General features: G+C 44.6%; 1 protein-coding gene across 2 annotated transcripts in view; it reads left to right on the top strand.

The window, feature by feature from the left end:
• Positions 1 to 25,509, top strand: part of LOC309879074 (deubiquitinase DESI2-like) — a 53,785-nt gene that overhangs the window by 21,855 nt on the left and 6,421 nt on the right. For both annotated transcript variants that reach the window (XM_082762388.1, XM_082762389.1), the window contains exons 2-4: positions 12,525 to 12,597; positions 13,912 to 14,005; positions 15,059 to 15,200. In XM_082762388.1, coding sequence (XP_082618514.1) covers positions 12,525 to 12,597; positions 13,912 to 14,005; positions 15,059 to 15,200 — 309 coding nt within the window. The remainder of the gene's footprint in view (positions 1 to 12,524; positions 12,598 to 13,911; positions 14,006 to 15,058; positions 15,201 to 25,509) is intronic.

Here is a 25,509-nt window from a genome sequence, read left to right on the forward strand (position 1 = left end):
AAATCCCTCATAGCCTCCAAACAAACAGGAGTACAGCATGTTGCACTGGAGTCATTAAGGTACTCCCACAGCTTTCCAAATCTTTCCCAGCCATCCTATGTTAATCATTCTGTTGCATCCTCATATGGGGGATAAAGTATCCTCAGAGCTGTTTATCAGCATCCAATAGCTGAATGTCACCCACTAAAAATGATCACTCAGACTTCCAGCACTATTTGTGGTTAGTACTGTTCTCAGCCATTTTAAACAGTGCTAAAATCAGCCAGTGTGGAAGCCCTTTGATCATGGGTTATAAAGGACTTTATCTGAACTTTCCTGATCACAGTTTTTCTATCAGTTCTGTGCTTTGAAGAAGATAATTCTTCCAAAAAACAGTTTGGCATTGGGTTAGGTTCCAGGGCAACCCACTTTTTTTAGACAGTTTGCTTCTTGAGGGACTGTTCCTTGCTCTACTCCTTTATTGTCTTCAGACCCGCAAAAACTGGCCTTTTGAGGGAAGGTGTATTTGAATCCCCATGGTGCAGCAGCATTTCATCATTGCTATTGTTAAGTTCCTTGGCTTCTGCTTTATCCCTTAAATTGTAATATGGAAACATCACTGCAACGATGTAATATCAGTAATTGTGCTGGAACAGCAGAGTGGGTATGTGTATGACTGGCAAAAATGCACCAATATCCCTTTTTCTTGTAGGAAAACATAATGCAGAGAGACGAGGCGCAGTGTGAAACTGGCACTGTTTTTGAAGAGTTTTCCAGGACAGGACAAAGCGCTGTAGGAAAAAAGGACAAGGCACAAGCTGAGGGAATCTGTGTTTCCCATCATTTTCCTAAGCTAAGCTGGTTAGAAACACTGCCAGCTAGGCATGGCCCCTGGAACCTCTCCAGGAAAAATCTCAGCTCACATGGAGAAAGGGTTTTCCCCGTCCATGCTGGAGAACAAATTCCCTTCTCAGAAGCTCCAAGATAAATATTGATTTTTGCAATAGCAAACTAATGTCAATGGCACCCAGCCAATTTCTGTCGCGGGCACAGCAAGGTATTTTGAACATGTGCCACTGAAGCCAGCATGAATATAGCTTCCTTAGGTGCAAACAGCCCCCACCCCACTTATTTTTCCTGATGCTGCTGCTGTTGGCTCCCAGGACAGGTACAAATGTTCTTGGCAAGCGAGAAGGAGACAGGGAGTGAGGATTTACAGGTCTGTGTGATGTGTAAGCACTGGACTTGATTTTTGGCCTTACATGGGACTTGCACAGAGAGGAGATCTGGAGAGGTGTTTTTCATATAGTTACAGTATTGCCTGTGGAAATCCAGATTTGCTGGTGGGTAGGCTCAGCTCCTGGTTGTGAGGTGCTACTGCTGCCGTTGTGAACTCCAGGGTGAGGTCTGCATCCATGGACTTCCAGCAGCAAACAATCAGCGCTGGGAAGGAGAGGAGATCCTTATCTCTGTTGGAATTGTCTGAGAATGGAGCCCATCTGTTTCCGCTGCAGGAGAGTCTGTTCAGGTTGCTGATGCTGTCGGCGTTAGCCACTTCAGGGTAAATAGGAATCTGAAGAATTTGAAGGGTCAGTTTTGAATTTGAACACGGTACCTTCATGATGAAATTTTAGTTTTGACCTGGTCCAAAGTAAGTCTGTTGTATGCCCATAGCAAAGCAGGCAAAGTGAACCTCATGTGTCCTTGTTTCCCATCTACCTCTGGGAATGTCCCTGCAGTCCATCACTGGTTAGTCTATAGCTGTTTGAATGCACTTCCCTCTCTTATTCAAAGCCAAAATATTTTTCACATTTTCTTTTATTTTTATTTCGGTTAAAGTTGCACTTTTTTTTTTCTGCTGAAGACATCAGTATTTGTTTAATGAATTTGTCTGCTAAGCCTGCAGATTCATTTGAAGTTGTCTTCTGTCTCCCTTGGGTCTCTCTCCGCACAACGGGTTGAAAGCAGTATGCTGTTGTGGTCTGTACTAATGGGATGGTGCAGAAGGGCTGCTTATTCCCCTGCCTGTGATGTTCTTGGCTCTTTGATGACATCAAAAGAGACTTCGTGTCCCTTTGTGATGGCTGTACCTACTAGGACTTCGTTATTACCTCAGTCTTCCCAAGTAGTTATCCATGCAGGAACTTGGCAGAAGTCAAAGTAGTTTTACCTAGTTCTTTCTTGGTGTGGAGAGAGTAGATGTTGTCCCCACCTTGTATGGCTAGGAGACTGTTGTCCTTGGTGAAAATATTAATAAATTGAGTTGTAATGCAGAAAAGAGTGTTGTCATTAAGAGATTTGACTGCTAAGGCTGGAACTCCTTCAGAGATGGCTAAAGCTGGAAAAAAAAATACAGCTGAAACTTTTAAAGAGCTTCTTCCAAGTTCTTTCATTCAGTTTGTTCTATTTTATTTTATTTATTTTTTTTTGGTGGGCAATATAGAAGCATTGTTGGATTGTTTGAGCTATCTTGAACTCATCTCTGCTCCTGATTCACTGCATAGTCAAAGCACAAGCTGTATTCTGGTATTTTTTCCCCCTACCTCTAAAATGAAGAATGCTTTCATGTTCGTCACAAACGCTGTGAGGCTTAAAAATTCAATGTTTTTAAAGTATTTTGAAATCCGAGGAAGAACTGCAAAATAGAGACGTAGAGTGTTGTTGAGTCACCTGTCTTAAGAGTGAGCATAATGGTAACAAAGAAGCCCACCTTTGAGTAAATCTTTAAATTTATAGGAAGTGTATAACTCAATAGTTGCATTCTCCACCATGCCTGTGAACAATCTTTGGCCTTTGGTTTCCAGAGCAGCAGTTCCTGGGTGTTCTTCCCCTCTAGGGTTAAGTCAGAGAGGCTCTTTCTTCTCTGAGGGGGTAGGCAAACATCCAGATGATGATAAACTGGCAGGTTGCTTCTTTGATTCCTGGGCTGCTTTTTCTTTCTCTCTTGTGCTCCACACGTCCATATTCCTGTTCCTCCCACCTCCCTTCTTTTTTAATCCTTTCATGTCTACAAATATTTCTAAATCTGAATTAAGCTTACTACCTAATGCCTTCTACTAGGTAGTTTTTCACCCCACCACTGTTATACCTCAGTGCAGTGTGCCTTCAGAGGGCAGTACTTAAGGGAATGTTCCTGCCAAAATGAAGTTGAAAGTGACCTGTATGCAGATGATTTAAATTGTCATGGTCATATCTTCGACAACAGGGGCTTTACTATTAGTCTGTTGCATCCCATCTCTACAGAATGGTTGCAGCTTGGCATTTGGGTGATGCTTCTCCATTCTCTATGACATCTGACTAACTAGGTATGGTCTGGAGAGAAGGCGGACTGATCTTGGCAGGTGAGCAAGGCTGATGTGAAATGAAGATGAGTTTGTTGGTCTGGATCACTGGAGAAGTCTTAAGTAACTTGTCAGAGGATAACTGGAAGAAACACCATTTGGGAAGAAGGGCAGACTCTCCATTTCCCCCAGAAATGGATCCCTCCCCCATGTTAGTGAGATGAGCAGACTTTTCTTCATAGGTATTAACTTTCTCTCCCGAAGACTTTGGCTGAATTGGATCCTACTGAACAATACTTTATTCCTGAACTAGTTATGAATGGAGAGAGTGTAGTGGAGGATCAGCAGTACTTTGTAGTTTGAAAGACATTAGTGTTTTTGATGCTCTCATTAGAAACTTGAGATCCCTAAAAATCTGCCGTGGTTGGATGTGGGCTGTTGGTGTGCCTGAGCTAGCAAAAAAAAAAAAAAAAAGTAAATATTTGTGTTTCTGCCTGGTAGGTGCACCCTGAGAGAGAACAAGCCAGAGAAGAAAAATCAGTGTTGTATTAAGGCTTTGCTACTATCAGGGAGAGTTTCAGCTACCTGAGCAGGGCAGGAGCCTCTGGTCAGAGTCTTAACTGCCTGTTTATGTGGTGGCACGGATCCCTCTCAATCTCTCCTGCTGGAGCTGTTTACTTGCACATGCATCACTTTGATGGAGAAGCTATAGTTAGTGATTAGGGTGTTCATCTTGGATGTGACAGGCTGAAGTTTAAATTCCTGCTACAAATCTGCCAGAGGAGAGAGATGAGCTGTGCTTTTCAGCACTTTGGGGCCAAGCTACAGCTGTCAGGCAATTAGCTATTCTGTGGAGGGCTTGGGGAACGTGTCTCCTACAGCCCGATTCCCTGAACAAGGGCAGGTATTTTGGTCTAGGCAAGCTTAGTACGTAGACTGAAGTGCACGTTTTCAAAGGATGCACAAAATGTCACTTTCCCCTTTGTACTGCTGGCTGTCAGGACAGGGCTAGCCTCCTCTTTGGAGAGAGAACCACAGAACTGGGCAGTCTTTGAGGATGCATCCAGCCTTGAGGAAAGATGTTGGGTGGCAAGGTGAAGCACAGACCATATTGAGACCATGTTGCTTGGCCCTTGCTTGCCTGGCAGTTCCGGAGTCCAGGTGTCTGCACTGTGCTTCAGATGTCTCCTCGTAAACTGGACTGTAGGGTATTTACCTCCCAGTGGTTCACAAGGGGTGCACAAGTCACTCGCATGTCCTTTGGTAGGAAACCTGCTTCCTGACATGCTCCAAAGACTTGAGACGAGGGCTTACAATGCACATAGGTGTGCAGGGTTAAAATGTGCTCAGCTGAGACTGTTAACAGCCTCCTAGATGTTAGCAGTGGAAAACACATCAGGCTGTTCAATACCGTCATGCACAGGCATGCTAAAGCTTTCCTGATGTAGCTTTCAGTCATATCAATGTTTCCTTGTGCTTTCTCACTGCCAAAGATCTTCTAAATGCTTAGCCTAAGTCTCTCTTCTTTTCAAACTGCTACTCCTACTTGAATCCTTTTGTACCATTTTTCAGAAGTCTTCTCCCATAATTCATCAGCCCTTCAAATGTTTGCAAATTTGTCATCTGAAGTCATTGCTTCGCTAAGCTCTTCTGAATTAATTCTCTTGTAACTCAGTCTCACCATTTCCGTGATCATTTAGCTGCCGTTCTTTTTGAATACCTCTCATTTTGTTGTTGTGAATGCATCTAAGGCAAAGGTATTGGCACTTCCCTAACACACCGAAGTTTCACAGCTGTGTTTCCTACCCTTATTGCTCCTTGTAGCCTCACTCTCCTTTGTCCAAGTGGAAAATAATGATTAATTATCTGTGTGAATCATGCAGTAACTAATTCAGTCCTGCAACTCAAGGACAATTCTACTGAACAAGTCCTGTGTACAGCTTGTATACAGCGTGTCTGGTGTTTTGCAGGAGAGTTCAGTTCCCTTTGAGCTGTACTTGAGGTTTGCACACAGAGCAAATGAGATGCATCCCAAAAGCAGGATTACTGTGCATAGTAGCTTTATCAGGAAAGCAGACCTAGTCCCAGCCATGCAGATTGTATCACTTGAAGCAGGATAAAAAAACCTTACTAACACTCAATGACATATTGGAAAAAAATGTTAAGGCTAGCCTGGGAGTTGAAACGCTTCAACATAATCCTGCAAATGGAGGCCTTTTTTTTCTGTCTCCATATACTTGAGATTATGATTGTACACAGAAATTGTCAAAACTAAGGAGATACAGCATGTGAAATGGTGTGCAATAGGACAGACTGTCCTTCTGCAAGGCTTTTTATGAGACCACTGTCTGGGTCAGGCTCTTAGCACTGGCACATGCCGTTCCCATCTCCAGCAATGTCCCCTTTTAGTGGCTTCATTGGATGCCCCCAGTCCCACCCCTTCCTCTCCTTCAGGCACAGTCGGAGCTGAGGTGAAGGGAAGCAGGTGGAGGTTAGGAAAATGGCATGTTGCTTCTCATGTGGCACAAATGATCTACTACAAATACCACGTTGTGTACACAGATGCCTGAGCCGGGCCATTAGTGTCACAACTGACAGACCCTTGGGCTGGTGGATTAACTTCTGACGGCTTCTTTGTGAACCTGCAAACGGAAGATACGGGGATGTTCATTCTGCAGGAACAGAAAATAGTTGCTTAATCCAGGCAGCTAGTCGCCCTCTCTCCACTAATAAAGCAGGTCCTCACTCAAGCTCTGAAACACCGGTTGGGTGAACGTTTACGCTCCTCAGCAGGAGATGCATATTCTGCACTAAATATAGTCTACCTTCTAATAACAGGTTACAGGTGTGCATTGTTTCAGGCAAAAGATAGGCAGGGCTCAGCTTCCTCCCTGGCATGGCTGCAGGATAACACCTGCCATCAGTGCAGAAAGGTAGCAAGCAGAATGGTGGCGGAGAAAGTAGATGGTTTTAAGAGACTTCAAGTGGTGTCACGTTGAGCCGGGGCTATGCCTGCCCTTTGGTAGGAGGAGGTGGTAAATGGCAGCACTGAAGGTATCCCATTCTCACAGCTAAATCTTTTCTTCATAATTTAAGAAGTCAAATAGTCAGAGCCCAGCCCAAAGGTAACTGCTGGAATGCATACTGCTTCCTTTCTGCAGCGTGATTAATGTTGTTCTGCTGGCCTGCTGTTCTTCCAGTAAAATGACATTACATCACAACACTGAAGCATAAGTAGATTTCCAACTCTCCCTCAGCAGCAGCAGTAGTTTTTAATCCACATGCGGTGTTTAGAAGGCACAGAAATAAGCTCTTTGTTTCATGATTGCTAAGATTTTAGCGTTGGCTCATGCGTCAGGCAATTCAGAAGTATATAATAACGTCTGAAAAAACACTGCAGCTTCCAAAGAAATTCCTCCTGAGGAGACAGCTAAGGAGTGTATTTAACTAGCTGGAGAGGAAAAGATCCTTTGCAGAGCAGATGCCTTGTCTTTTTCTTCTTTCTGTAATGCGACTGCTCCTCAGATGTCTATTCTCCAGCCTGTTCTTCTAAAATGTCTAAGTCTGAAGTGAGGTCCCCAAGTCCTACCTTGTACGACCCCTCATCTCAGTGCTACATGGAGCTCTCCGGCTTTATTGAAGCTGCAGGCATCTCAGCACTTGGTTGCTCTCCTGTTGAAACCCTGTGGTTCCCCAGGCTTTGTTCGCTTCTGTCAGTAGGGTGGTTCATGGAGATGCCAGTGACCACTCTCTGGGAACTTTTCCTTGAGACTTGCCAGCTATTACCTTTCGCAACTGGAGACTGATCCTGTGGATTTGGTTTGTAAGCAGTGAACTGCTTACTGCAGTATTGTGTTTCTCTGTCATTATCTGACATTGAAGTGAAAGTTAGCATGGTTGAGTAAAACAGGCACTTTTGGCTAATTGCATTTGGAGTGGCCTGATGGGCTGCCAGACCCTGTCCCATGAAGCAGAGGCCTTGAAGACTGATACCTTTTGCCAGCAGCAAAAGAGCCTGGCATAGGAGGTGATCCTCCGGCTGGGAAGAGTCATGTTCTGTGTGTGCTGTAGGGTGAACACCTCTCCAGACAGCTTTTCCCGGGTATGAAGTACCAAAGACAGGTCTTTGTCATCACTCCTCCTCTCAGTATCCTGTTAGGCTTCTTATTTTTTTATTAGTTGCTGTTCTGCCTGAATGCATTTAAATCCTTTCACGCTTAATCTGTATTCACGGCATATTAGGAAAATAGCATTTTAAACTTGGTTAATTTACAGACCTTGGAACTCCGGAGAACTGAGCGTAAAAGAGACGCAGGTCACACTGAAATGAGCTTGGGTCTCATCCAATTGCTAAAGAAAACTTACTAACAGCAGCCGTGCTGTATAATTTGATGTCACGCCACGTGATAGTGGGTTTTTATTACTAGAGCTCTAGGCCAGGAGTGAACAGCAAAAGGATCGAGACACATTGGCAGAACTGTGCACATGCCTAAGGACATGAGTGAATACTGCTGCAATATGACTGAAGGCTCTTGGCAAAGATCTATCAGAAGCCTGCTGTCCTGCATGTCTGTAGTGAGATAATGCTTCCTTCACCACTAACTACAAGCATTGCTCAGGGAATAGTCTGTGAGCTGTTTCGGGCTCTTTCCTTCCACCTATACGGGCCCAAGATCCTGGTTCAGAAAAATGTATTGGGGACAGTGAAACTCTTCTGAAGTTGCTGAACATTTTCTACCTGACTGTGTAGGGTTGAGATTTCATTGATGGATTTCCTGAAGTGATTTCTAGCTTCACCTCTATGTTTTTTTCTACTCTCATATTTCACATCTGGATCAACAAATCTCAGAAAATAATGCCAGATACTACTTTGATGCTTCCTGACTGGCCTCTTGCATCAATCTGATGTTGCATTTAATACTGGCTTTTGGTTTGAGCTTTAATGTTGCAGGGATTTTTCTGGTGTTTGAGATACGACTGATAGTCATATCAGTGCATTTTTTTTTCAGTGCATTTATGACTGCTCACGCTCCTCTGCAAGTTTTCATGGAGCTGCCTAGGTAAGTTAACAGCAGAGGCCAAGCACTGCAAAGGCCAAGACAAAGCCTCCAGGAAAAAACATTTTGCACGAAGTTTGCGTAGTGTATTAAAGGCAGAGGAGTGAAGGAATGCTCCTTGGCTGTCTGACTAACTCCGTCATGGAGTACACTAGTAGCGGCTGGAGCCCTGAGTGTCCTCCCCTGGGATCTGTCAAGCCAAGGGTCTCTTCTGCAGTGAGCCAGCTCCCCCATCCTGTGGACAGGAGATGTCACCTCTGCAAGGGAGGACTTGGTGTGATGGTATGTGACTTGGCTCTCAAAAAGGAGAGGATTGAACTCAAGCCCAGGAGTAGGGCAGATAGTCTGTGATGGGACTCGTGTTGTCAGGAGTGCTTCATGCTCTGCAGACTAGCAGAGTGTGAGGGGATCTGACCATTTCCTTCAGTCCCTTAACACTCTCTATACACACCAGTAGTGTCACAATATTATCTGTAGCTCTGGTCCCCCATTACTGTTCTCTTGCTCCTAGAAGCAAAGTTTTGCCAATTGATTCGCAGGGAAAAGGAAGCAATGCTACTGAATTATGTGCAGATGGAGGAGGAGATTTGGTTATTTACTGGTTCATAATCTACAAGGATCGTGCTATCTGCTCCTCTGTCCCAGACCTTCCAGAAGCATATCAATATAATGAAGCTTTTTAGTTTTGTTTCTTCAAATTTGGGATATTCGCTGTCCTAGTTTCACTTCTATCTCTGAGTATGAAAGATGAATAAACAGAATAAATAAAACAAAGTGAATAACACAACTGACTCAGAGTATCCACCAGAATCTGAACTCTCACTGGACACTTTGAACCAAACCAACTGTGAAATCAGAGATGGCTTGAATAAAAAACAGAAAACTTCAAATTCTACTTCATCAGGGACTTGCATGAAAAACTCTTAATTTGTATAATGCAAAATGAGAAGAGGTTCCTCTCTGGGTCTGAATTTTGAGTCCTGGGCTATCTCCAGTTTTTGTGAAGCCTGGCTAGCCTTCCTCTTTGCCTCTCTTCACTTCTGAGCTGTTCTCTGTCTTGGCTGAAGGTGGAAACAAGACAGATTGCTCCAAGTCCTTTCTGCAGGGTTTATGACACAATTTTGCAGGCAGCATGCAATGCAGCTATGAATCACAAGTCCCTTTAAGATACTGCTGAATTCAATTCCATAGCTCTTTCAGCTGGCTCAGAACAGGCTGTAGGTTGTGTTTTTTTTTTTTGTTTTTTTTTTTAAATCTAAGATATAGCCAATTTACTCAAGAGATGAGTATTTGCTGACTGTTGCTGCTATTCTTATGCTCAGAACTGCAAAGCCCTTGGAAAACGAGGCCAGCTCGTGCATGTGTGTACAAACCTGGCTTCAAATCTGGCTTGGATTCTCTCTTCCAGCTCAGCAAGTGACTGACATGTTCGCTTCAGCACAGCTTCCTCCTGAGACAACCCGTGGGCTGTGCCAAAGTGCCGTGAAGCGTTTGTTGCGCGTTCGGTCGCACACCAGCGGCAGATTCTGCAGCACCCTGGAGATGGGGGTGAGCTGAGGACAGCAGCAGCCGTGATTCAGAGCTGCTTTGCATTTCGGTCTTGCTAACAGTTCACTGCAAACAGAAATCCTCAGTATTATCTAAGATGCAAATCAGGTCCCACTTCACTAACACCCCTGTGTTGTCAAGGTTATCTGAAAGGAAGCACTAAACCCATATTGCTTCTGTTCAGGTGAAATTCAGCTGTGGCTGAGGTTAAGTTAGGTCCATAATAGTTTGTTAAAGGGACTCATAGCGAAGAATGCAGAGGAGTCCATGTGATGGGGTGGTTCTGGGGCTGTGGCTCTGCTGGGAACAGGAATGGTGCCGGTGGGTGGTGGACAAAGAGGGCTTTGTGGCCCGACAGCACTCTGCACACACACGGTGGTCATGTTTAGTGCGTTATTTGTCCTGTTTTTCTACTTATTTGTTGTTTGGATGCCACAGAAGAAGGAAGAGCTATAGCTGGAAGTGGCTTTCAGTTCCCATTTCACGTCTGAAGTACAAAGCCTGATGCAGAGCAGCCCCTGCAGGTAGCCCTGACTTTGATAACTGGCAAGAATGATTCCAACTTAAAATAAAGCTTGCTGTTACTCCTCTGAGCAAAGCAGCTGGTGTGACCTGGGCACGTTGTGCCTGGAGTGCTGCTGTGAGACAGCAGCTTGGCCTGAGGGACGAAGGCAACCTCCTTACCTTGCCCTCTGGGAGCAGTTACAGCGGGGCTCTCTGGAAACCAGTGCTTCTCTGAAGCTTACTGAGGCCATCTGGGAGTCTGAAGAGAACTGAAGAGAGAGAAGAAAGAAACGGGCTTTGGTCTTCTCAGGAGATGTGGCTGGTGTTGTGTGGGTTCCTCCATGCAGCCTCCAGCTCTGTGTCATCCTCTCCAGTCAGAGCAGGGATGTGGGGAAGAGCAGCAGAAGGCAAGGGGCTGTTTATCCCTAAATACCAGCTGTGGCCCTCAAAAATAGGGTTCACTGCTAGTGCCTCATCTCAACTGGCGGAGGTTGAGAGCTACTTAATCTAGCTCCAGTCCAGTGCTCTGATCTGTCCAAAACCCCAAGAGTTTGTGTAATTCACTGAAGAGAGAAGTGGAGGTGATACGAGGGTTGAAGAGAGCAGTGGGCAGGGGTCCAGCTTGGGTCAGGAGGTTTGCTGGTGTCCTGCAGTAACACATCATTTATGATACCAAAACTCAAAAAACAAGGAGCATTACAGGGTGTCCTGAAGGGAAAGGAAAGTGCTGTACTGCCAGAAGCAGGCGTTTTGGGGGACACAGCTCAAGGTATCCATACTGACCAACCCCATGTCAAGTCAGGCTTGGGCCTACGCTTTTCCTGAGTCGCAGTGGTCGTGCAGAAAGCGTTTCCTGATGATTTACAGAGCTACCGCATTCAATGCAGTCATCAAAAATGCATAAGCAAGCAGAGTGAGGAACATAGATGGAGTGTGCCAGACCTCTGCTTGCCTAGAGCGGAGGGGTCCATGCTCATACCGTGGCAGCTCAGCGTCGCCAGGCACCAGGGGTGCTGCAGCCGATTCTGGCTCCACCTGAAGCTGTTGCCAGAGCCGTAAGGGAATTTTAGCTTAATGAGCCTGTCGTGTTGTTGTGCAGGGATAAGTCAACAGCATTCACTTCCTTGCACTGCTTGATTGCAATAGGAATTGGGTTGCTCAGAGTTAGTAGAGATGCATTTTCACTGCCATAAGCGAACTGTAAATATACCAGGCGCTGGCGGTTTCCACTCATTGCCTGAAGACATCATTTCTGTGGCAGCACAGCTCTGCAGCTAACCTAATAAATACTTGTGCAGAGCAGGGCTCGTTATCTCCAGTGCAGCACTGCCCTGGCATCGCCGTATGGCTTCCCACTCCAGAATTAGCTGGGGTTTGCTTGGATGTCTGCACTGTCCTTCACGGTATGGTGGAAACAGGCCCTGAGCAGTGCTGGTGGAGGAGCGGTGCATGCGTGCTGTAGCATTCCTCTGCTCTATATTTAGTGGGGAGGAGATGGACTCCAAAGCAACAAAGTCATTTAACAGCTCCTCTTGAAAATTTGTCTCAAACTCGGGTGAAGTTGTGGTCATCTTGGAGATATAGAGAACTACTAAATGGTGCTTCTCTGACTTACATGAGGAATAGATTTCTCTCCAAGATCTCATTGCCTAAATAAACATGCCTAAAACTAACTGATTAAGAAGTAAGATGTTGGGAGGTGTTGTAAAACAGTGTACAGAAAATATTTGGGAGTGCTTTAACTCAAGATCTTCAGTATTTTGAAAATAAGATGAGCAAATTGGAATGGAGGGGAAATGGTTAGCTAGTTAAGGGAAAAAAGAGTTGAATAATCACATATCCTATGGAAGCTGGGTTTATGCAGGTTCAGGTCTAGTTGTATCTTAATATAGGAAAATGCCTTACGTGGAAAGGATTAGATGAGCATTTTTTTTGGAGATGTAATCCCAGCCAGCTGTATAAACACAGTGCCCACTTCTGTTGCTCTATAAGGAACCTGAATTTGTCTCAGGAAAATTTCAAAATTATCATTGTCCTTAAGAGAAGCTGCTTTGAGGAAGGGAGATAGGGGTATATGCCCCAGGGCAAGATCATGTATTTTTTTTTTCTTTTTTTCTGCTAATGCTCCCAAATGTGCCTTTTTTTCTCACTGTAGTACTGGATAAATGAATACACCTCCACCTTGGGGATTGGTGTCTTCCACTCTGGCATCGAGATCTACGGCAGAGGTATGAAGCATTTCCTTTTCATTACCTGTAGAACAGAGAGAAAATTGCATGGCTAGTCTGATACAGAAAAAAATCCCAAATGCATAGCTTTTGGCAAGGAGTGAGCAACTCAGCCAGCTTTGTTTTAGAGTCCATTGTGGAGTCCAGCTGGAACTTGTGCAGTTCTGCCGTGAATAAAGTAGCTCTTTGTATCTTCAGCATGTAATTGCAGCCTCTATAGCTTGTGCAGGTGTGTAGCAGGCTGGCAGATAGGGAGGGAGGACCAAACAACACTGGAAAGACCTGCAACAAAGGAGGAGGAGAGTCTGGGGAGGAGGAAGAGATGCAGATCAGTGGCTGTCTTAAAACCTGCATAAGGATGTTTGTACTAATTCCATGCCAGAATAAACCAGCTTTGCAGTAATTCTGTATGAATGTCTGTGCTTTAGAAGTCTTAGAATTTGCATCTCCAGATCTTAGAAATTTTTATTTTCAAACAGCAGAATTAAAAGAAAAAATAAAATGTTTTGCAAGGCTTTTTGAAATGGTCTGGATGGGGTTGAGGCTGATTACAGCACCCAAGGTATCTGGAAAAACAGCTGTAGCACAGCGAAGCCAAAGGATGGAACAGCATCACAGACTTCTTGTTGCCCTCTTCAGCCAGTGTTAAATGGGAATGACTGGGGTTACCTCACTCATGGTATTTTTAGCTAGTGCCGTGCAGCAGATAAAAATCCCTGGGGTGCTGTGTTCTGTCGTGAGCACAGCAGCTTTCACAGACCATGCAAAGTGGCCTGTATAACACGGAGGGGCCTCCAGGCTCAGCCCACGTGCTAAGGCAGCAGCATGTAATCAGCTTTTTTTTTTTTTTTTTTTTTCCCTACAAAGAATTCCCCGTAGCTGCCTGCTGTGCTGCCATCTGGAAGAAGGGGACTGATTTCTCCCTACTCTAGAAAAGATTTCTTCTAGCTCGGTGCCACCACCGACCGCCTCACAGTGTTTCCAGATGCCTCCACCACAGAACTTCCCACTGGCCTATATAGGCACAGAGACAGACCTGGAGAGCTTGCCTGGTGTCGAGGAGCAGATTAGCAGCACTAGCTGCTAATTAGCTGTGCAACCACTAGTATTAGCATTGGTGGAGCCTGCTCTGGAGCTGAGGCTGTGAGAGTATCCTTGGGCTGATAGGTACCTGGAAAGAGAAACTGGCTGAGGCTGACTTTAGCAATAGCCCAGCCCCTGGTGCTGATGCTGAGCCACGCAGACAGCTGCCATAGACTTCTTCCTGACACAGCGTTCATTTGATTACTCACAGTCTGTTTCTTTCCTCATCAGAGTTTGCCTATGGAGGGCATCCCTACCCTTTCAGTGGGATTTTCGAGATCACACCTGGCAGTGCGGTAGAGCTTGGCGAGACCTTTAAATTCAAGTAAGGGCCCTTTTCTACGTCTTCCCTGCTCCCCCTACAATGACAGCTATCAGAGGGAGAGGGGAAGTCCTCTCCTCTGGGTCTCCCTCTCCCTCTCATTAGCACCCTCACTCCCTCCTTTACATGATCCTGGTTCAAAGGCAGCCCTGCAGGGGTTTTGAAGGCAGATTAAAGGGTGTACAACAGACAGGGAGCAGTGCTGAACTGTGTTTGGCAGAGTTTAAATGTGTACAAATGCCTTACAAATGAATGTAGTTCTCTCTTCCAATTTTCTTTGCTTTCTGTACTCCTGGTTTCATCTGTCAGCAAGAATGGGAGTAGCTGTGTGTTATGCAGAGCCAGTGCAGAGGGGAACAGAAAGCTTGTCTTTTCATGAGCATCACCTATTTGTGGATGTTGCATGGAGTATGACAAGTCATCTCCTGGGTTTATTGCTACACTATCACAAAGGACAGGCCAGCTGCTAGAGGAAACTGAGAGGATACTTCATTAAGGCACTGTTCAAGGTGTTCAGGCTTTGGGGCTGTGGTTCAAGGAACTGCCCATGGCAGCTGGAACTTGACCTTCACACACTGCCAGTTTACATTGAGGGATGTTGAGGACTTGTAGAGGAATGAACACTATTGAATGAATATTGGGAGAAACAATATGTTTATGCATAGAACTGTCTGCTCCTTCCTGGCCCACACTGTGGAAACACTCTCCATCAAGGGAAAAGCATCTCCTCTGTCCTACTGAAAGCTTCTGCAGAGGGGCTGTGGGCAGAGTGGGAAGCAAGCAGACCCGTGCAGCTGAGACTTCCCTTGTGTGAGCAGGAGGCTCTCAGGACTGGTTCTGTGCTGTAACCAGCTTTGTAGATAAAAAGGATATTTTTTGAGGATATTAGTATGCCATTTTGTTAGTAAGGGTCTCTCTGATAGCCCCGGATATTCATGTCAGTGTCTTACACCTGGCCTTCTTGCCATTGCTTTGTTTTCTTTTCCCTGGGTACGTATCACTCTCTGCACTGTAGCTTTCCATGTTTTTTTTTTGTTGTGTTTTGTTCTTAACTAGAGAATCCATTGCCTTGGGCACCACAGACTTCACAGAAGAAGATGTGGATAAGATCATGGAAGAACTGGGCAAGGAGTACAAAGGCAACGCGTACCATCTGATGCACAAGAACTGTAATCACTTCTCTGCTGCTCTGGCTGAGGTGGGCACAACTGTCTTCTTTCTCTACTTTTTTGTTGCTTCAGATCTGTAGTAGTGAGTACAGAAGGGGAGCTAGGATCAGCACAGCCTGCCACTTCAGAGTCAGTAGTCAGCTCTCCTGTCTCTGCCCTTAATGTTTTTGAAAACCAGCTGCTGTTCAAAACGATGGGGTTAGGAGATGGAGATGCATCAGGTTTGTCACAGGTTTGGTCTAAACTGTGGGTAAAATTTGGACTGCCTGCATTGTGGCTCACTGAATAGGCTGCTGAGCAGGAAACGGAAAGACAAACCTGGCTTGCATGCAGATGTGCACCATTTTAATAGCAAGAACATAAACAACCTTATATGATGTGAAAAGGAATAAAAGAGGCTTCTCAGTGTTCTGCTAACAAAATGTTGCAGCATTCAGGAAGTGAGTGTTCCTTTTCCTTATTTAATGTGCACGATCTAAAACTCATTTTACAAAAAAGTATTCATTTTTCTCGTAACTGTTTTTGGTACTTACATATTTCCATGTTCCCAAAAACGCTGTGAATTTTAACAGAGCTGTTATTTCTCTTCAGAGATGATTGAAGCACAGAGAAATGCAAATTTACCCTCTTTCCTAATCTGAGATATTGATTATTTAATTTTTAAATTGACAAATAAAAAAAAAGCTGAGATGTTTAAAGCATGTTTCCATTAAGGTACGTGTATTTCAGCACTTATGTAAATCTGGTTTTGGGATCTTGACGCAGTGCCAGAAAAGAAATGAAAAGAAGGAAGTGCAAATGACCTTCCATTTAGCAAAACAAAACCAACCAAACAAAACCACCACCACCACCAAAAAACAATGCCACTGTTTCTGTGTCTTCCATAGGCATTTTATGGCAACTGCAAGGATAGAATCTACTCCATGTGGAGAAAGACAGCTTGAAATCTGTTAAGACAAAACCTGTTTGAGCTGAAAGCAATGGAAGTTTCTATTCTCACTTCCCAACATCTGAATACTTGCTTAACTTTACATCCTTGGTACTTTCTTTTTGTTGTTGTAGTTTCCATTAAAAACAAACAAAACCCGAACACTGTTCCTGTCCTTCCCCCCCCAGATTAGACTGCCCCTATCCCTGTCATATAGAGCTGTAAGGTACAGCCTTCAGCTGTTAAAAGCAAGCAGAATGCATTGACCACACCATATGTGGCTCTCAAGCTGTGTCACCATAGAGGGTAGAAAGAAGAACTGAGATTTGTGTTCTGAGACCAATTCTGAGACTAATCTGCTTAGTGTTTGTATTGTCCTTTCCTTCAGACTCTTCATCTGTGACCCAGCAATAAAAATCATCATCATCTATTTATGCACAGCAATGTTATGTGGTAGCTAAAAACAGAAAACAGGAAAAAGTATTCAAAGATTTAAAACAAAGGCTGTTAGAAGCTTTGTTTGGCAGAATAAATCTGCCCCAGAGCATGAGCAGCGTGGTGACTTCAGGTTCTTCTGAGCCTCCTGACTACTGCCAGGCAAGTCACATCCCTGCTTTGTGCCTGACTGTCCCCTCTTGTATGCTGGATGACTTCCTTCCTTTGAAAAGTGCTTTGAAATTTCTCCATAAAAGCTCTTATCCGCTAAGGTTAATTAGCTGCCTTGTGGCTTGCATTGCTCTCTATCAGCAAGCCCTATCAGAGCTGGAACTCGAGAGCCTTGTGGTGATGTGTGGGTTCAGGTGTTCTCACAAATGCCTCTGGCAAGCCTTGAGACAGGGCTGTACGGCCGTGTGCTTGAGGGCTGTGCCTGACCTTCCTAACTTCCTCACTGGCTGCAGGCTTGCTAATTAGGATCCATACAGGACACCTGTAGGCCAGGTTCCTCATCCTCACATGGACTGCTGGAATCACAGGAGTAGGACTTTGCTTTCAAAGTTCCTGTTTTCTTGTCCTATGTAATAGTATTTTCTCAGCAAATAGAACATATATCTAAAATCTTCCATCTACTGCCTACGAACAGTTTTTCTGTTAAATTCATATTTAATGTAACGATGCTTCAGGTCTCACCATGGTAACTGGCAGTTGTTGTCTTCAACAGTTACAAAACTTGCTGTCTAAGCAGACAAAGCAGACTGACTACGTTAATGGTTAGGGGGATGTCCAGACCTATGTCATGAACATTTGGCCGTGCATCTTGAAAAATCCCTGGATGGCAGCAGGTCCAGCACAGGCAGAAAAACTCTACTGAACCACAGGGCATGCCTTTTTCTTGATACTTACCTCTGGAAAAAACTCATCTAGCTGTGCTGTTATGTGCCACAGTGGTGCTGAGCCTCTCCCTGCAATTCCACACATCCTTTCTGGGCCTTCTGATTTTCCTGCCCACGCTCACTTGTGAGTTACAAGGGGCTTTGTTACTCCCTTGCTGGTACTTAGCTCTGAATTTTCCTTTCTCGCTGCTGCAGACTGCAAAGCGTGTTTGGACTCGCTCAAGACTTAGATCTCTTCCCTACTTTGCCAGTTCCCCATGGCCTTCTAACGTGCAGTGACTGGATCAAAGATGGATGGATCTATTAACAAAGCAACTCCCGTGGAAAGAAAACTGAGAGTGCCATGGTTTCAGCAGCAGAAGTTCAGACTTCAGTTTCTCCGATGCTGTTTCGTGGAGAAAGCTTTCTCAGAGTGTGATTCAGTGAAGGTGCTGTGTGATCAGGAATCTTTTCCTGTGGATTTTCTGAGAAATATTTCCTCATCAGGGAACTTTAGAATGTTTAAGAAGTGAAGAACTACCCAGGACTGTAAGTCTCTGCCCAGTAAGTGTTGCACACCATCTTCACTACACTTTTGAAGGAAGTTCTGCTGTAATATCATGCAGAATTTCCTGGTGGTTAGTCATCAGAGAGAAATTAGATGCACTCCATGTGTATGTACCTGGCTTCAATTTAAGGAAGTTGATACACACATCACTTAATACCCCTTGGTGCTCTCCCTTTACCCTCACAATCTGTCAGTGAGGGAAGGTGAGGGAGCTTGATCTAATTAGTGAAAATCTAGTTAGTGTTGTTTCAGCCACTCTGACTGCTGCTACATGGTCCCGTGGTACCCATTTTTATAAAACCGCTTAAGCAAATTGCTTGTGGGTTAAAATGAAGAGGTTCATCAAATTGGAATTAGCAACTTCCCTACAAGGAGCTTGTTCATTTCATGTTGCTTATGTTGACAGTCACCAAAATCAAGCAGTATCAGTACCACGCTCTCTGAAGAAACTGTCCAGGAGGATGGGCATTCCTTTTAGGGGACTTGTGCCTACGATTTCTGCAAAGAAAAATCAGTCAGGCCACCAGCAGCCAAGCCCAAGCTTTTTGTGCTGTTCTGAGCTTCTGTGCCTTGCTGTGTGTCAATACTCCAGGCACTTCAGGGAGGTGGTGCAGCAGGCACACAGCAGGGATTTTAGCATTCTGATAATATTATGTGTGTGGGGAGAACGCAGTTAGGACCACATCAATACTGGGTGAAGTCCTTCTGTTTGATCATCTGGTGTTCAGTCACTGTGTTCCTAACAATGCCAGCAATATGTACAAATGGCCCTTCAAGGAACAGCAAAATATTTATGTTCTTTATGAGTTGCCCTGCCTGATGAAAGAGGCTATTTAAACTCTCCCAGATGGAAAAATATTGGCTATTAAACATTAGGAAAAAAAAAAAGCCTTTAAAAATAAAAAGAGAGGCTAAAATAATTAGTCCTTTCCATAATGTGAATTGTTGAGTTTCCTGGTTTTCAGAACAAGGACAGAAGTTACAAATTCCTGTAAAGCAGATGTAAAGAGAAAGGAATATAGTTGTGCTTTCAGTAGAAGCTAAACGCAAAGTAATTCCTGGTCTGGAAGGAAGGACCTGCAGGCTTGAGGTCACAATCATGCCATGGCTTTTCAAGAGCACTTGTTACTACAGCAGCAGGAAGCAAGGAGGTTTGCTGTGAATAGTGTGTTTGGGGTGCTGAGAAACAGATGCAATTATACTATCACCAAGCCTGTTCTTTGGGCATAGATAAAGGTAGATGCACACAGATATTGGGAACTCTGAAATTGCTGTCAGAGAGCTCTCTTTTCATTGCAGAGCATGGCTCTTGATTACTCTAAGTCTTAAACACAACTTGGACCTGTGAAAGTCAGATACTAGGTAAGGCAAAAGCATAGTTGGCACAACTTGTACCCCAAACACACATGGAGGTGAAAGGTTGACTGTCAGGGGTTCAAATGGGGGCAAGTAAGAATGAGCCCTGTTCATGTGTAGGCATATGGTGAGTGTACAGTGCCCAAGGACATCTTTAGAGAAAACAGCTGTAACTGGAGGATCAGAAGGAGGATGGAAGGAGAAAATGTTCAGGTTCTTCTCCAGTCTGGTGATATTCCTCAGTACTGAGTGTAAGGACACTATCACTGCGACTTAAAGACTCAGAGAAAGCTTCTGCTGCTTAGACCATTCACAAACAGAAGATGACTCATTTGACTTCCCACCAGCAATTTTCCATGCTTCTGAAGTTTCCTATCTTAGATAAGTTATGGAGCCCTGTTCCTACCAGAGTGACGACAGTTGCTGCTACAGCATGCCTCAGAAAAGGGCAAACCACCATGGGAAGGGAGAAAAACACCTTTGAATCAGTACCAGAACTGGAAGATAAGTGCAATGACTCAAGGAAACCACTCCTTCTCCCTTCACCAATGTGATTACTGCCAAGCAACTGAAATGCTTGATATTTAAATAAATTGTTTAGCACCTTGCTATAGGACACATGGCACGCAATTATCAAAGAAGCGAGGCTTCTGTGAGCCAGGGAAGATAACCTCTCTTATTCCAATTGCCAGCTGTAGAACAGCAATAAAGTCAGTAGGTCTTACGGGCCCTTTTGGCAAGGTATGAAGTTGATGCTCATCATAATTAGGAAATGAATTAAGAGGTACAGATTTGATTCACCTTAAAGATTGTTGATCTTGGAACTTTATCAGAGTTATCAGAGGATAGCAGTGACGGAAGATTTTATTCCTTTATCATGTCTTCTATTCCTGTTCTTGAAAGGGAAATGATTTCTTTCTGACCTGTATATGTCAGAGAATCATAAACTTGGGATAGATCACTTGGATTTGAGGGTTTACAAACCCTCAAGGAAAACAGATATCTTCTCCAGCTTTCTTTTGTACTCATGGATCCTTTTCACCCCTTTACTCCTTTAAATACCAAAGGATCTGTTTCCTTATTGATCAACAGTTCTTCATCCAAAGGATTGGATCCAGAGGACTGTGCTCAGAGATGCCATCTGGTAAAATAGCTGATTTCCCCAGAAAACATCCTAACAGAGATAATTGTTAAAGCTGAACTAGGATTTTTGGAGTAAACTGAGTCACTGAAAGCAGAGACTTCTAGATGGATCTGACAGTTTATTAAAACTTTTCATAGGAAAACTTTTGTGGGTTCAAACAGAATTTCTAGCTGGTGAGACACTCATTGTGAAGTAACCACAAGCTTCCTGGATAAAGAGAAGCTCACTGGGGTGTGGGAGAGCAAGTTACACCAAAGATTTATTTACCTTCTATTCTGCATTCCAGCAAAAACTCTTCTGAATATCAGCCACAAGATGTGCTGGAGAAGGGTGTCCCTCAGCCTTTCCTGTGGGAACTGTCCTACTTTAATTATTTACACGAACAAGGAAGTAACACATTCCAGGAGGGAAAGGGAACGGCCTAAATCAGAATGAATGTGCTTGTGGTTTTAGAAGCTCATTTTGAAGTGGTAGAATTTGTAGAAGTTTCCAGAGAGAAGGATGTTTGGGGGAACTGGAGGTGGTGTTCTTTAGCTGAACTGGCCTTGGGAAATAGTCCTGGGGACTAGTGAAGTGAGCGTGGCCTATTCGTCTTCAACACAGGAGGGGAAGAGAACCTCCTAAGCATCTCAGCCTTGGAAAATTCTTTAGCATCGTAGGTGAGCCTGGCCCCTACTGGACAGGGATCGTGGACATAGTCAAATGCTTTGTAGCCAGAGTCAACAATTGTGGTTGGAGCCTTGGTAGAAGGGAGTCATCTTTCTTTACTTCCCCGCTTGCAGTGGGGCTGTGCTTGAAGTGCCATGAGATGGTAGCCAATGCACCTTTTCTCCATGGCTGGTTACTTGTCCTTTCCCAGCCAAGGCAAAACTGGCAGCCTGTAACAGACTTGGACCAGAATCTTGCTTTCCTTAAAGTAGTTTGACTTTCACCAAATTTGCTGAGAAAGGCAGGTTTGCTGAGTCAAGGACCAAACGAGGGCAGCTTTTTAATCGCAATGAATAATTCAGCCCTAAAGCTTTCCAGGTCCATCCCCAGACACACGTGAGCTCTTGTAATGTTATTAAAAACGAGGAAGCTTTCCTTAGCCTGAAAGCTCAGGGAGAAGGGATTAAACATCAGAGAAGGGAACTTCAGGAGGCATTTGTGTCATGGTTGAAAGCAACAAAAGCTTTTATAAACCAGTTTTCAGCAGATCCTGAGGAGCGAAGTGATACTCGTGTTTTCCTTAGTCAACAGTTGTTTTTCAGTTGCCTCTGTTAGGAGGAGGAGATGGGTGTTTTGTTGGACAAAAGTGTGTGTGCTAGTCTGTTACTGGCAGGGGACAGACAACTCCAAACAGGCAGGAAAGAGGGACAGAAATGAACAAATAACCCAACTGAAAAGCAACTGTGGGCTACGAAAGAACATCAGGAAACCTTTGTTTCCTGGCACCTGAGCCAGTCTTCACCAAAGCTGATGGAAAGACATGCTTCATTCAAGTAGCCTTTGAATGTCGCTAGCTCTATGAGGCACAGGCCGTCTTGCTTTTCTGTTTCTTAAATACCGTTTACATCTAGAAGCAGCTTATTAATAAAGACATCCTGCACCCATAGATCATCCTCATGGTTTCAGATGGATGTCATTTTTCTCTCAATTCCGCCTGTAAGTATGCACAACTGTATACTGTTAGTAAACTGCTAAATGGTATCACAGATAGAGCTGCTCTGTAGTGGCAAAATGAGATTTCCAAGTGTGGTTTGTGTATTAGTTGAAATTTGTGAAGTACTTGGGGAATTCTTGGAATGAAGGCTAATATAAAAGTATACATTTCTTCTTCTGTTGTTACCCTTTCTAGCCTTGCTACCCTGAAAGGGTATTCCAGCCCAACAAAAAGGGTTAATGGAATAAATCCTACATGCATCTTCCAGGTCTCTCAGTCCGTCCTCTTTTTGCTGACTACCTACTTGTGCAGGGAATGGCATGAGGTGGCAAATAATTGGAAAAAGAAATCATCCCCCCAAAATAGCAAGTTCTTAGCACATCCTTCCAATTGTTTGAAAATTGTCTGATTTTGCCACATGTGCCTTTGCAGTTATTTCAGGTTTTCCCTTTTTTTCTGGTAGGTTGGTCACTTTAGATTAAATGTGAAGATATTTTAAGAGTGGAGAGAAAAACAACAACAACAATGAAACAGAAAAACAAAACAACCAATATTTTAATCTTCCTGGAACTGTTGTAAATGTGTGCATGTGTGGGGGGGTTGCACCATCTATTTTGCTTTATTTGCTTTATTTTTGCAGTTGTCTTTCCAAACCAAATACCCTGTGGCCTACCCTGTTATAAATAAACATAATAGCTTGGAGCCAAGTTAGTTCATACTCTCTGGGGAGTTCTTCTCTAAACCCACCATCGTGAACCCTTTGAGGCTGTGTACACAAATGCTGAGGACATGCCTCCTTTATACAAATGAAGATGGCAAGGAAAAACCCCGTCCTTTTCACCAATGCCTGTTGATAAATGAAAAGTGTCAAAAGTGTAAATGAACTAAGTATGTTGATAGGCTTTTGAGACTGGAAGCTTTTGCTTAGGAGTCCTGCCAGACAAAGTCTTTCCCTGTTCCCATGGGTTCCTGTATTCTCTCTTCTCATCATCTCTCCATCCTCAGTAACCTGCTGCTTACCGATGTTAGGAAAGAAGGCTTCAGACTGAGACTGAAACACAGGATTTTCTTGACTAGCTATTCAGGGAAAAAGGATGCTGCTCATGCCCATCACTCTGTGGATGTGGGTTGGCCTGGTCGTGTTCAGGACAGCCATAACATTTGTGTTTATATATATATATATGTGTGTGTGTATTATACTGTAACATATGGACGATCATACTGGGTAACATCTGTTCTCAGCCACTGGTCTTGAAGCTGCACCTGCTAGGAAAAGAGAGTTCTTTTCCATGCCATCATGATAATAGAAATGAATCACAGTTGTTTGCAGTGTTTTAAATATCAGTTACAAGCCCAGACTTAATTACACTCAGCGCTGCTGAAATGGTCATCTGTTAGGAGGCTGCTTGCTGCCTACCTTGTCGTCCTGCTGCCTGTACTTAGAAATGCTGGCTACAAGTGCTTTCATGCCCAGAGGCATTTGGCCATGCTGCAGCGTTGGTACACAGCAAATCAGTGATGCCACTCATAATTCTGCCCTGAATGTGGTCCGTCAGATGTCACGTAGTCACATTTGCAGGGCAGAGCTAGAGGTATGTTCCCTGCTGAGACATGCAGACTTCCTCAGCTCTTTGAGCACTGGGCAAAGGTGTGCTCCTGCACTGGGTTTGTGGTTTATTCTGTATGTCTCCAAGTACTAATTTGATTGCATTGCCATGTTTTTCTTTTTACACGTGCTTCTGGCCGCTGTAGTGCAGCCTGCAAGCTTTGCCTGGGCAGGTGTGCTGGTTTGCATCTAATGGCCTTATTCTGAAATTCAGATAAGCGTCATCTACGCTGTGTTGTCTAGGTCTTATAGGAGCAAACACTGGAAAGATTCCCCTTGGACTCTGAACGCTTTGCCCCTGAAGTGCTGTGGGATGTGTTGGACTCCTCAGGCAGCAGTAAGCCCCCTTGCATTCTCTGCCATGTGCCAAGGGAGCCCTGCACAGCAGCTCTGTGGATACGTGCCCTGTGTGGCCGCCACCTCAATCTAAGCAGGGCAGCTGAGGGGAAGTAGCCGTGGGTGGCTGAGCAGATGTTCAGGGCTGAACTCTCAGAGCCTCAGCACGATGAGAAGAACTGAAGTAATTAGCACACATTGCTTGAGGAATGTAACACTGCCTCTGCACAGCTTGATTTTCACGGACCAGAGGATTACACGGTGCCTCTGGAAGGGCTCACTTAAAAACAAAAAAAAAAAAAAAAAAAAAAACAAACATATACCTAAGTGTGGTGACCTAGACTTGTGTGCGTGGCCTGATTTGCCCCAATTTGCACCATCCAGCACAGCACTGAACTTACTGCATTTAAGTGTTTTCTTTTAGGATCCACAACTAAACAGCCCTTCGCCCTCTTTTGGAAGGGGCTCGGTCCATTAAACTACCTCAGATTACGTCTAGTGTATTTTAATAGCGTTCACAGAACGCGGCGCATACCTTATCCCTGTCTCAAAAGAGAAGAAAGAGGAGGATAGCAGCAGGCTGATTGCATTGTTCTCTGTAAGGCAGAAGTCTCAGCTTCTTCCATAGCAGCATGTCATACAAACCCACATTTCCCAGCTGCTAGGCTGCTCTCCTGCTCAAGGTAAAGCTTTACACAGAACTGTAAGGTCTTGCTGAGAAATAAATCCTTGCTCTTAGGGCACTTAAGGGAGGGAAGAGTCGTGAGTTGCAGTCCTTATACCCTAGGGCTGTTTATATATTTTAACCAGGGTCTGTTTACTGCCAAATAGCAGGGCTAAAGATGCTCAGAGGCTCTTTCTACATCCTAAACGAGCTGCTTCTTGATGAGTTGAAATCCCGGTGTGGATTTGACAGCCGTGCCGAAACAGCACCCGAACTGCTGGGTCCTGTTTCTCCCTCACATTTGGCTTCAGCCTCGGATGTCTGAACTGCTGCTTCCCTTTGACCCAGCTGCATCTGCAGAGTCCCCTGCAGCTCCTGTGCAGCCCCCGGGAGCCCGGGCTGACTGTCACAAGGTGCCGCTCAGTGGAAGCTGCGAGTACATGCAGCCTGCGCGAGGGCTTCTGCAGGAGGTAGGTGGGCACCGGTCTGGGCCAGCAAGCAGAAGCTGCACCCGCTGTCCCAGGGGCTGCGTTTCAGGCTGTGGCAGTGGCTGGCTGTCTCTGTGGGGTGGGTGGAATAACTCACGCCTTCAGGCACCTCACAGAGCGAGAAAGATGAGGAAGAGCTGTGCTCAGCAGTGATAGCCAGACAATATTCACAGGAGGTCTGCAGAGCTCTGCTTAGCCTGAATGGCCTGAGGTTTGCTGCTCATAGTCCAGCCTCTCCTGTACTATGCAGGGTTGCCCATCCCAAGCACTTCTATGCCTCAGATAAGCTACAGCTA

The sequence above is a fragment of the Aythya marila genome (assembly GCF_965140915.1).
Source record: "Aythya marila genome assembly, chromosome: 5".
Taxonomy (NCBI): domain Eukaryota; kingdom Metazoa; phylum Chordata; class Aves; order Anseriformes; family Anatidae; genus Aythya; species Aythya marila.